Below are 13,771 nucleotides of genomic sequence, written 5' to 3' on the forward strand. Positions count from 1 at the left end.
GGAGCTGGTGGCAGTATTAGCATGAAATTTGAAGCACAGAGTGTACCAAGGCCATAACCACCATAGACACTGAGGGCGAAATGTCCCCCCTAGTAATCAGATATGGCCAAATATGTCCCCCAGTATTTGATATTTTTGATGCTGCTCTGCTGCATTCCATTACGCACCACTATACATGTAATTAAGATGACAAAAAGTTTAAAAAGTTGTTGGAGTGATCTGCCTCGGCAGTCTAGCAGAGCTCATCAATGTCAGAATGTCCAAGATGGCTAATCAAATCAAACAAGGCGGGCTTTACTGTTCACAGAAGCCGCACAACGCTTCAGTTTTAACAGTGAAAGAGTGCGAGGTAAGATGTAAGCTAAGTAGCTGAAGTTTCAAAGTTTTATCATCCTTCAATCGTAATGTCTCATGTATGTTTAAATAGTGTAAAGAAACACAAATTAGCCTTGAGAGGTTTAATAGCACTATAGCACTGTAATTGGGATCAGATTGTTCACTGTCCAAAATACACAGTGGATACTGGAAAACGAGAGGTGGTTTGGAGAACTCGAGGAACTGCAGTCGGACAAGTAGGTCTCATATACTGATCTTTAGTTATGGCAAGATGAGGCTTTATGGAGATTTGAAGCTTTCCAGCCAACTGTCTTGAAAAATCATTTGTTTCTTCAAATTTGTTGTGTCCTGGCTCGTTGCTTCAAATGTCCACTTGAGGCTTCTTGTGGTCAAAAAATACAGACGTGTGCAGCATGTGAAACTGTGGGTGTAAAATTAGGTCCAGTGAAAGCCAACAAGAAATAAAGGGCTATTTTAAGCCGTGTCAAATAACGGAATTGTTGAAAGTGCATTACGTTTTATATATATATATGTATATATATAAATCCACTCTGTATGATAGTTAGAGGAAAACTCCGCCCTGGAACACATTCAATACGTTTACGTGGAAATGTTTGTGGTGTGTTTAGCGATTCTGGTGCACGCTGATTGCTCAGTCCTGTATTTGCGTTGTTCCTGTGAGAAGTTAACAGTTGCGTGCCACGCTGACATGACAGACAGACATTGCTAGAGCATTTACAATGGCATTTAATAGGACAAAAAGAAATTTCAACAATCTACACACCCTAGATATGGACAGTGACCGCATTTCTTTAAGCATCGATATGGAAAGTGCTCTATCTTCTTGAAGCTCCGGTACCCAGAATAACATCATTACTGATTGTTATAAATGTGTGCAAGAAAGGGGTCCATGCACTGTTAGTTTCCTGTTTCTTCTAAGAAATGGGTAAGTGTAAATTGTATGCGCACAAAGTGAGAATTATGTGTACTAATACAGGCATGTGGATTAGTATATTTTGATATTTTCATTAGGGATGCATCGAAACTGATACTGATACTGTTATCAGTCTGAAACCATGCTCATTTTAATCTTACTCATAAAAAATACTCTGATAGTAAGCTCAGTGTGTGAAAAGCAATATCAGCAAGCATCGTCATGGTCGTGGTCATTAAAACGAGCGCGAGATTCTGTAATGCACACACACACAGATGTCGGTAAGCATGGAGCAGTGAAGCGAGTGCACAGAGAAACTGTTGTGTATGTGAGAGCAGTTCAGTTCAGCGAGCACTGAGCCCTGAGCCCTGAGCCAGAGTCTACACATCAGATTTGCCGACCTTACGGTCTCTATTAAAGATACGCTTAAAGTGCTATAAAATCATAAACCTAAAACGTAGCATGAGGTCAGGGCTAGCAGCACACGGCAGCAACCAACATAAACAGAGCTAAAGAAAATGTTCCATGATGTTTACTCACTTCTGTATCAGTATCAACAGGTACCAAAAAATGGTATAGATCTGCATAATGCATCCCTATAAGGCATTATAATATATTTGTAAAACCAAGATGATGGAAATCTCTGTTGATATTAAAGACACAAAGCTTTTACTGGGCTTCCTGTACACTTTTATTTATTTTACTAAAAACAGAAGAAAAAAAATGTTCACATCAACAATTATCCTTATCGGAAATGTGGTATACGGAATATCTTTACAGCAAAAGTAAAATACAATATTAAAAAATATCATCAAGGAGTATCAGATATCTAACAGTGCTGATTAGGAGAATGTCACTGGCTTCACTGCAGAAAGATCTGTGTGTTCTCTTTAAACTAAATGGTCATGGAGTCAGGTTAAAAGAAAGAAAGATCTATAAAAGCAACATTTGCATTTATATGCCTTTGCATCCATCCATGCAAAAAGAGCCACTGCACACATCATCACACTGTGTTTTGGATATGATCACATGGTGTAATTCCCATACAATTCAATCAAATTCCAAAAACCAGGTCGATTTAACGGTCAAAGTTTATTTTACTTCTCTGTTTAAGATTTTTTTTTTTTTTTTTTTTTTTACAGTACAGCTCAGTCAGTACTGACCATAAACAAGAAAATTTCTGCTAAAATAAAAAGTCACTAAAAAAAAAAACCCTTCAAACTAAGTCATCATGATGTAATAGACTGTACAGGCACACGTATAGATTATTTTTTTATAATAAATAAGGATTTTGGCCTTGGAATGGTCAGGAAATGTCTGCTTTTCGACAGAGAATAAAACGTGACCAGCCAAGTACAGAGTTCCTATCAAAGCCTCAGCTTGGAGAAAACGCAAGGACACACACACACACATACATAGATGTACACGCACACACACGCGCGCGCGCGCACACACACAGTTTTGTTCAGACATGTGCAAAAGCCAAAAACGAAACCAGAAGAGCTGGTAAACTAATAATATATGTAGGAAATGCAGATGTGGTGGTATGCATGAATGCTTTCTGTAATGCCTCAGAATAAACACCAACAGAAAAAAAAAATTTAGCAGAGAGTTCGAACACATCTCTTGCACCGGCGTCACTGAACTGGGGTGGCAAACTTCCCATCATGCCTCTCGCTTTCAGGCACAAACACACACGTCCTGTTTGACAGGTGGAAGTTCAAAGCCGTCAATCCTCCTCCATCTCCAGCTCTCTGTCCGGGCAGAGGGGGTGTGGCCGCTGCTCTCACCGCACACACGCTCAGAACGGCACGAGACGAGGACAGGAAGGAGGCAGCCGTCTCTGTCCGGTGTCTCCTGCGCGGGTGGAATTCTGTACAGGAAATCGATGATGGTGTTTGGAGGGAATGGATGGAAGTGTCTCTGTGTTGGGGGTTAAACGTCCGTGGAGAAATAGAGCGTGTTCCTCTTCAGCTCGGCGAAGGAGATGGGAGGATGCTGTAGGTAGTAAAGCAACACCTGGACCTGGTGAAGGGAGACAGAAAAGACGAGTGTTATCACATGAACTAAATTAGAACGCTTCCCTACGTTACCCATAATGCTGTTCGAGTACTTGCTGATAGTTGCACGAGCGATGCAGCGGCGCTTTACTCCTTTAGTCTGCCAGTCTAACAACCAAAATATTACACTAAATATGATAAATATGCTTTTTCTGACATTTATTTCACACAAAAAAACAGCTGTCCTGTAAATACTGTACTGTAATTTTAAGATCAGTGATAAGTGTTTATTTTTAAATGATTATTATTATTTAATGTGTAAGCATGGTCTGTTATTCAGAATAGTTAGACTACCATATTATTACTGTCTTTAGCAATGCTTACACACACAGGCAGGGTTTTGGATTTGGAAGGAATTAATCTTATATGTCAGAAGACGTTGGGCCGTAATCCTTTCCGTATTATATCTGATACTGACGCTGTTCTCGGACCTCTGTTTCCTCGCAAGACTGCATATACGAAGGAATGTGTAAACGTTTAATCTGTTCAGGACGTAAAGGTATCGTTTGTTACAGCACTATTCATTTTGTTAAGAGCCAGTGGTTTAGGGGCTATGAATATTTTAATGTTGCAAGGTTCAAATGAAAGCCACTAGGCGTGAAGTCAGCTATAGACACATGTTAGCTAATTAATGTAATATAGAAAGCATCTGAATTGTTTGCTATTTGTTGTAGTTCACATGATGGCCACTAGTCAGCGCTGGAAGAATACTGAATTCAGGGTCATGGTGGATCTTGAGCTGGGCACACACGTGTGAGGTGGTGTGTGTGTATATTTTGTAACGGGATGAGGATTTAACAATATAGCCATGTTTTTGAGAGGTAGAACATGCAAACCTGTTGAACCTCCCAGTATGGAAATAGTACAAAAAATGTTTATAATGTTGGGAAATAATTTTTATAGCTCAACAACTAAATCATGGGAGACATGAACAAAGTGGACAAATAAAGAAATTCACAAAGCCTGTAACTCAACCAGGAAGTAACAAAATCCGATCACACCCATGTTCCTGCTTGAGGTGTCTGCTATGCCTGTGGGAATATTGGAAATATTCTTTACACCTAATGACTTACTAGAAGCAGGAGAAGCGGGAATGATAACAGTACTGAGTGTGTGTGATGAGTGTATCCTATAAATGGCTTCCACATTGCCAAGTTCTTCCTTAAAGCTCTGTTATTTTGATTAAGGAGAAATAAATGACACTGTACTGTCTCTAATATAGAAATATATACTAAAACATAGTCATGGTTATATTTGTGGCAAGCTAATGAGTAGTCTGTGTATATAAGTGTGTGTGACTAAGAGTGTGTGTATGTGTGTGTGTGTGTGTGTGTGTGTGTGTGTGTGTGTGTGTGTGTGTGTGTGTGCACCTGGCAGACCTCCAGCACTCTTCCCAAAAAACCCAAATACAGCTGTGGGATTATTTAGACCTCTGGGCCAAAGACAGAATCACCAACAGCATGGGAGCGAGGAGCAAAACACACGCACACACACACACACACACACACACACACACACGAGTGGCCACAGAAGACCACACAGGGAAAAAGTAACCACATACAGACAATATGACTGTAGCATATAAGTGTGGTGTCCTGGGAAAACCCTTCAGATAGTGCAGCTGACGTTTTCTGCTATATATAAATCTGAAAACGAAAGAATTTCCTGAACTGAAATCTGTTTTGCATGTATCTCAACCACAAGTAAAATTATATGACTGAAAGGAAAGTTGGCAGCATAGCTATTATCACGGTTCAATGCAGTAGGAATGAAGAAACCAGTAACTAATCTATAAACAGCGTTCATTAATACGGACGCCTCAACTTCACTCATTACAACCTGTGTGCGGCTTACACCTGCGACTGGACAGTGATTGCATTTCAGTGTAGCACGGCTGCAACGCACTGATGACAGCGAAACGCAACATGGAATAACATTCACTTCTGACTCAAAGTCAGCGTTTAATTCTGAAAAAGCAACCCTCTGCTGATTGTTTTCATTAAACAGAACAAGTGAGGGTTTTGCTTTTCAGTGTGGCACGTTATCATCGAAAAGCAACACAGACTGGTTTTACACATCTTTCGGCAGACTAACTGTTTTTATCACCACATTTGTTAAACTAGGTCCAGATCTTTTCAGATAGCCAGCCTAGGCAAGATTATAAAGATTATAAGACTGTAAATAAAATCTCTTTTCTGAAATATATTTATGGTGTACGTGTGTGCACGTGTGTGTGTACGTGTGTGTGTTTACCTGTGCCATGACATCGTGGGACCAGATATCGGAGGCCAGTGTGATGTGGGGTTTGCTGCTTTCGGATTCGGACGGTCTCAGCAGCGTAGGGCCGAACACGGTGGCCAGGTTGTGCAGTGACATCTTATTCACCGGCTCCTTCTCAGCCACCCTGCAAAATAAATACATAAATAAATAAATAATTCATCCCTAAAATGAATGCCACCAGCAGTTTAGGGATTTGAACTCTCGGGTGAATTGGTCTGGTGAACACTGCAGACACAACAGCACATGCCATCATAAATTTTAGTTCATTCGGAAAACAAATTCATGCCGTCCAGCAAATAATCTTCCCTCACCCCAAATATAATCCCTCTGCACTCAAACTATAGGCAACACTTTCTATTAAGATCATAGTTATAATGAGCTATGAGCATATTCATATATATATATATATATATATATATATATATATATTATACTTTATAGCTAGCTATGATGTATTATAAGTAGTGTTCATGATATACTACAACCCTGAGCACCTTTATATCATGCCTCACAAAAACTGTCTTAACATAATAATACTAATCGACTAGGGCAGAATTAATTTGGTACTGGTGATAGGATGTGTTATAAACACTGCTTGTAGTGCATTCTGTTAACAGTTTATACACACAATGCCTTAAGGCTAATAACTGGTGTGTAATGCCTTATGAATATATTCTAACATGTCTAATATATTCTAATGTATTCATAGAAAGTGTTATGGAACTATAAGACTAATGTATCAAACAAGTAATGAATGCCGCTTGCATCAATCATATCTCAACCTTTGTTGAATAAGTAAGGAATAAAACATGGGGTGTGCTGTTATAGGAAAATAATCAGCTATGGAATGGTGTAATGTGGCTTGACACAAAACGAAGATACTTTTATGACAATAAAACTAGACTCCTGATTACTCACGGTGTGTGTGTGTGTGTGTGTGTGTGTATACCTCTTTAGGTGCTCCAGTAAGGTGAGAAAGGTGATGAGGTTGGGGTCGGGCAGAGAGCGCAGCAGGTGCATCATGCAGTTCTCCTTGGCTGCAGGATCAGACAGAGCTGCAAGAACAAAAGGACACAACACTTTACACTCACCAACAACTGCTCACCCCCCATCCTACCTAACCTAACCTCTGACCCCTACAAAGTGCCCACTTCCTCAGGAATAACCACCAGATGTCTTTTTACATTAGGTGGCAATCTGTTAGAGAGATTCTGGGAGAGAAAGGGGGGAAGAAGGAATGAAAGGTCAAAGGTCATACCGATGCCTTCCATGAAGGCTGGGTAGAGGCGGTCAGTGAGCAGTGGCTCGGGCAGCTCTCTGAAGTAGAGCTTCAGCGTGCCGGCGATGGCGTTGATGTCCATGTCACTCAACATCACCAGGATGTCTTTGGTGTCTGAAAAAGAGAGAAATAAAGGTTTATGTATACTATATTCTCCACTGTATACTAAATATACTAAATCATATAAGCAATCCATAACATAACAGTCAATGATGTGTTATTCTCAGCTCTCCATATTATTGTGTGTGTGTTTGTGTGTGTGTGTGTGTGTTTATTAAGGCAGCTGGAGCAGGTCAGTCCTCCTTCTGGCCTTTCCCACAACTCAGCTACTTTTAGACATGTTTATAGAAGCCTCGGAGTCGAAGACGAAAGAGAGGGGAGGTGCAGAGAGATGGAAAAATAACACCGAAAGAAACCAGGGGCTGTGCGATTTGTACAAATATGACAAATCTTAACCCGCTTGCGATTATGGATTTTCTCCAGTCAGCACAATCCATGAAAATTAGTCAGGCTCATATGCTTTAGAAGGAGCACAGAAAACAGAAAGCTCAGCAAATTCAGCACACACACAGCTGATCCTGAACCCAAAATAACAATTCTCACATAGTTTAGGAAGGAATTAGAAAGGGCTTACTGGTATCGAAGGCTGCTTTGAGCGCCTGAATATCGGTGGCCACGCCGGAGATGCGGTAGATTCCAACCTCGTCGATCCCTCTCTTCTCCACCTCTTCGATACACTGACGCACGATGTAAGGCACCTTGGAGCGCTCGCGTCTGATCAAACACACACACACACACACACACACACCAGGACACATTAATCAAGAGGATCAAGAAGAGTCCAGTGCTCAGAAGCAGCTTTTCATATTATAGTGCAGTGCAAATATCCACAACCAAGAACTGTTTAATTTCATCAATTATCAACAACTACATTTTTTTTATTATTATTTAAGAAAATATTACTTAATATAAAAACTGTGAAGTATTCGCCGTGTGTCACTTTACTAAAACCACTGGAACACTAAATAGTTACAGAAGCTTGTTACTGGTAATCATTTCAAATTACAAATAACAAAGATTTCTTCGGTACTTATTTGTAAAACACGTAAGGAATAAAACACAATAAGACGATGCTGTGATAATTTTCTGATAACAACACGACCAGAAATGCTTCATTCCTCTTATAACACAGCAATTTGTCAACGATTACATCTTTTTTTTTCTATTAAAGAATGACACGTTGTACTTTTTATCCATTTATAGTTACATTTAATGTTGTGGAGCATCTGCGAAACTAGTTCTTGTTATCATTTACATTATAGCAGCTATAAACAACCTTTTCCTTCACCAAGTTAATAAGACAAATAAAGAACTTCCATGGGCAAAAAACTTACTGTTACAAAGTGCTGATAGACTGGCACTGGAGACTCCTTCCATAAATGTTAAATAAACGTCTCCTTACAGAAAACTATACCATATCAATGATTACATGCTTGTTTTTGTTAAATAACATCACATTTTTAAATCTGTTTATTATTAGTTTTAGTTTATGTGGAGTACCTACTATAAAAGTCCCTGCGAATTAGCTGTTACTATAGAAACGATAATGTATTAGAGCAAGCAGACTTCTGACCAATCAGAATCGAGAATTTAACAGCCCTGATTTTACATCAAGTTTGGCAGTAATGACCAGCTTGGGTAGATATAAATTTTTATCTATTAACTTACTATTAAGTAACTATTAACTTCTATTAAGATTGTGGAAATTATAATTTAACTGATAATAGGATTAGTGCAATTGCCCCTTTGTCCCCTGAAAAATAATTATTATTAATAAGTATTATTAATGCAAACTTTAATTTCAAGTTTCAACATTGAAATAAATAAATAAATAAGTAAATAAGATGGTCGTCATTTTCCTAATGTGTCTAATATGTGAATAGTTGAATTCTGTTCATGGACTCAGACTTTCCCACTGCATCTTTCTCCCTGTACGACCCTCACGATTTAAACTGACCTGAAGACGGAAACGTGAAACTGGATAAGCGACTGTGTGGTTGCTTCATACTGTGAGCAACCTTGCAGTCATGCGGAATTAACATCCGAGAACGTAACGCGCTGTGCGTTTCTGTCTTTCCCCTCGTCCGGTAACTTTTCTATTATCACAGTAGGTTTCAAGATAATTGCATTTGTCATGTGTGTCAGATTCATGCAGCCTGCAGCTTTCTCTGTTATCTTTTCTGTCTTCCAGCTCCACTCTCTCAGTTTTCTCTCATACCTGATGACTAATATCATATTATCATGTGTTAAAGAAGGAAAAACACAAAAATCTGCAATAGCGGAGTTCCTAGGATTGAGAACGTAAATCAGTGGATTCAAGGAGTCAAGAACACACATAGGAGGAAAACTGAAAATGCATACTTTGTCACAACGCTGATTTTGACTCCAAACACACCGCTCTGCTTCTTCGAAGGTGTCCTCTTCAAACTCAAGTCCCGACTCGTGAACTTCATCGAGAACTCGACTTTAATCTAAATGCAGGATACAGCAGAGAAATCAGAATCCTTCTGAGGGATTAAAAAGGAAAAGTAAAGGTAAATGTATTGATAGATAGCCTCTTACCCCGTTCATCTCAATCACGTCCACATGCCAGTTCTTGGACTGCACAGTCTGTGGGTCCAACTATAAAAAAAAAAAATAAAAAAAAATTAAAGTTTTGGTTTACAAACACACACACGTATACACACACACACATATCAAAAAACCTAAGAATCCACATCAACTCTGATTTCTTTTCTGTTTCTCTTCCTCCCACATCTACAGTCCAGAAGCATGACCTGGCCCTGATTGAGTCATTGCACTCCCTTTAAATGTAAAAACTGCATTAAATGTAGCTATAAACAGATAAAACTTTAGTTGTTTAACTAACAAAACACTTATTAGGTTTGGCAAACTGCTGTTGTGGTATAAGAGGAATGAAAAACACTACTTGACATGCTGTTATAGGAAAATAATCAATTCAGGGTTGGTTAAAGTACTGTGGCCGCATCACACCACCCTGTCACTGATTATTTTCCTGTAACAGCACACCCTGATGTGTCTTAATCCTTATGATATCATGGTGTGAATCTGTCAAAGTTGTATATAAACACACAGAGACGAATTCACCCACACACACATTCTCGTGTATGAGAATTCGTCTTACCAAGTGTTGTGGGTAAGGCTTTAATTCCAAGCTGAGCTATTTCTGCAGCTCTGCTTTCTCTCTCTCTCTTTTTCATTTTCCATTTACCTCCTGCATGGAAATTCCCAGAGTACATCTAAAAATGAAATTGAAAGGGGGGAGGGAACCCTGGGAAGCCAACAAGCTGATAAGTTTTTTTTTCCTCCATTATTAGATTTCAGAGCAGTAAACTCCTAATGAAGTTAACTTTACTGCTGTATAACAGAATTGCACTATGGTTGATGCACATCTGTGGCTAGTGCTAGTCGAAGTTTACAAGATCCAGATGTCTTCATGACATGGCATTCTCATATAACTAAGAAAGTACTACACCACAGATGCAGCGTTATAATCTTTACATCAAAAAAATAACACGCATGCAATGATGCTCGCAAGATTTTTATGCAAATGTACGGTCAAGGTTTTGACGTGCAAAGAGCAAGTTGTATACTGGACGTGTCCTTGTTAGCATATCTGAAAAAGTCCTGAACTGAAGCTGTGCTAGATCCATTAACATACAACTATCAGATACACACGCTCTGGAATTCACCCATTCCTCCACACTCGTTTCCCATGCTGTTCTGGGAGAACATGTGTCAGGCATGATGGATGATAGGAAGGCACCCGTGGAGAAGGCACCCTTCGTCTTAAAATAACTTGTCAATCAAACCTAACACTACAACAACAAAATCACAGCACTAATGTCTATAACTATTCAATATACTGTATCTTACAGTTAGATTTTTCACCTACCTATTTACCACTAATGGGTGCTAGACATGTTTGTACGCCCTAAAAGAGGTTCTATCTAGAACATTAAGGGGTTTTGAACCCTTTAAGGGTTCTATGTAGAACTCTTGAGAAGCTCTTTGGTTACAGTGTACTGCACTGTGCATTGTTTGGCTGTAACACGATTTTATTACATTCATCCATCTGCCAAACCATCAATCTGTCCAATCCATCCATCCACCCACCCATCCATCCTATTCCATTACATCCTTCCAAATGTCCATCCCTCCATCCAATCCTTCCATCCATCCATTCTGTCCAATATATCCATCCAATCAGTCCAATCCATCTGTGTAATCATCCATCCAGCCATCCATCCACCCCTAGAAGCTAGGGAATCTTCCACCCATCCATTGCATCTGTCCAATCAAGCAAGCTAATCATCCAGCCATCCATCCATCACATGTAGGTAAGAATCTGATCATGTGCCAAAGCACAAATTCAAAGTTCTGAAGTATTTGTATTTAACGTCAAACAGCTTTACAAATGAATATTAATAAAAGAGATAATTTTGGTTCCAAATTGTGATTGGTTGAGTCATCTTTGTAGCTTTTTTTTTTTTTTTAAATCCTCAATATATGCACAACTGTGATGAAATTAAATTCTGTAACTAATAAAAAATGTTAGAATTAAGCCATTAAGTCCACAGAACACCCTAAAGTTTTGCCCATCATGTTGCAGGTCAGTAGCAACCAACGCTTGCTGTTAACAGACTACACTGTGTGGTGAAAAAACTCTTCATAGCAAAGATTATTAACAATAAACGTAATTATTTTTTGAACACTAGATATTATCATAATGTGTTTGCTTTGTGCTGTGCCCAAGAACACCATTACCTGTGAAAAACGCAAGCCCTCTAGTGATTTACTGCTTTAATAAAAAAACTTACTGCAGCAGCAACTCACTGACATGAGGAGGTGAAGAATATCTACCGGTCTTCCCCAAAGGGCCTGGTATTTTGGAATTACACCATCTGGTTGCAAAATAGAAATTTTAAATTTGCACTTGGAAGCACTCTGTTTGAAGTCATATTTTAGTAGGCTTCAAGCAAAAGCACTGAAATAGCTCATCTAAAATGTCTTGGCTCTGGTGACACTACATAAAAATGTTAATGTACTGGCTTAACCTTGACTTAAGCCCATGTGTCCAAAGACCTTTTTTGAAAAATAACTAAATTTTGTGATACATAAATATGTCATCATTCATGTTCTATTCCTTAACTGACAAGTCAATAAATCTCTTTCCCAATCCCTTTTCTTTAAACCGCTCTCTCTGTAAAGATGAGCCTGAATTTATTTATGTTCTTCCTGCTGCTCCTAGACTATGAATCATGGAGAACCAAGATCAGAGAAAGAATGCCAAGAGAGGAAAGGACCTTCTCAAACTCCTAATGGTTTAATTTATGACTCGAGTGCTGCTTTTCCTTCCAGATTTGGGAACTTTGATCAGGAGAGGAAGTGCTTATAAAAAGTGTTTGATCTGACATGAATAATTAAACATGCCTGCAGGAAAGTAACAGGAACGGCAACTGTGTAATGGAAACTGTCCTGTTAGTATGCAAGCCAGTTGTCTGTTTCTGTACACATCTGTCTATTGGTGGAGGTATGAAAGGAACGAAACTACATTTTGAACACAAGCCATGAACTCTTTAAAGTCAGTCAGACTAGCCATTGAAGTCATGAACTTACATAACCTCAGTTGCTCCTCAGGGCAATCATTAGTACCGACTTTGTTTAAATTAAAACCCTAGAACGATTATCATCAAGTAATTGCCTGCATGGCATTTACATTATTGTCCCATTGGGAAAACAGACTGGTATGGCGTCATATCAATGTTGATTAATGTTTCAATAAACAATATCTCATGATAATCAGTGTTATCCACAAGAGGCTGGGAACCACATTGTGCTATTCAAAGGTTCAAGTCAGGACTTGGTGGTCCAAAGCTATAGAGACCCTGTGGAACTTCAAAAACACACTTTCTGCAGCTTTTAAAATACCAACACTACCTCCATAAGCTCTAACTAACACTTTCTTTGTTTCTGACTCAATCAAACCTCCCACAAACATCACTACCAAAATAACACAACTTAAATATAATCCTTTAATGTAACTAAATGACTGGCCCCCTCACACACTCCTTTATACACACAAGCAAAGTATGGGAGTGCATCTTCCAACCCCCTTATTAAACAACTCAGAGAAGAATGCATCATTCTGTGCTTCCCTGTGGGAAAGGCGCTTTCTCGGGGGATATGAAACCACAAACTGCACGGCTTGGGGATTTATTTATACAGCGTTCACAATCGATGTGGATGAAGCCAGACTGGATGGCCATGCTGGTTTACAGTTGGATAAGAGCGGTGCATGGAAAAATGCTGCCCTTTGAAGCAACACCCTGTGAGAGAAAGCAATTCTTTGAATTTAGAGTTGGGAAAACGCCCAGAGAGCCTTTAAAACAAAAGGATGTCATTCCTGAGTAACATTTTGGCCAAATGAAAGAAGTGAAATATGCATGCTATTTTGGGGTCACGCATTATTGCAATAAAGTTCAGAACTTCGTCCAAATACTGTACGCCAAACAGTTTTTTACAATATTGTACATAAAGAATTTGCATCTCAGCTGGATCTCAGGTGGAAGGATCATCTCCAAGAGGTTTGTGTTTGTGTTTCAGAATCACGCCATCTTGTTGTAATGCTAAAATGGGATAGTCATACAACGGATATAAAAAGTCTACACACCCCTGTTCAAATTGCAGGTTTTTTTGTGAACAGAAGAAAGAAACTAAGATAAATCATGTTAGATATATTTCCACTTTCCACTAAAGTGATATAGCAACCAACAAAATTCAAGTGAAACCCAAAAAGAA

General features: G+C 39.0%; 1 protein-coding gene across 4 annotated transcripts in view; it reads right to left on the reverse strand.

The window, feature by feature from the left end:
• Positions 1–1,948: 1,948 nt before the first annotated feature.
• abr (ABR activator of RhoGEF and GTPase) overlaps positions 1,949–13,771 on the reverse strand; it is a 151,937-nt gene continuing 140,114 nt past the window's right edge. For all 4 annotated transcript variants that reach the window (XM_034300558.2, XM_034300559.2, XM_034300560.2 and 1 more), the window contains 7 exons: positions 9,512–9,571; positions 9,311–9,420; positions 7,524–7,663; positions 6,869–7,003; positions 6,560–6,665; positions 5,584–5,734; positions 1,949–3,295 (listed from right to left, as the gene is read on the reverse strand). In XM_034300558.2, the coding sequence (XP_034156449.1) occupies positions 3,206–3,295; positions 5,584–5,734; positions 6,560–6,665; positions 6,869–7,003; positions 7,524–7,663; positions 9,311–9,420; positions 9,512–9,571 (792 nt within the window). In that variant the 3' untranslated portion in view covers positions 1,949–3,205. The remainder of the gene's footprint in view (positions 3,296–5,583; positions 5,735–6,559; positions 6,666–6,868; positions 7,004–7,523; positions 7,664–9,310; positions 9,421–9,511; positions 9,572–13,771) is intronic.

The sequence above is a fragment of the Pangasianodon hypophthalmus genome, chromosome 27 (assembly GCF_027358585.1).
Source record: "Pangasianodon hypophthalmus isolate fPanHyp1 chromosome 27, fPanHyp1.pri, whole genome shotgun sequence".
NCBI lineage: Eukaryota > Metazoa > Chordata > Actinopteri > Siluriformes > Pangasiidae > Pangasianodon > Pangasianodon hypophthalmus.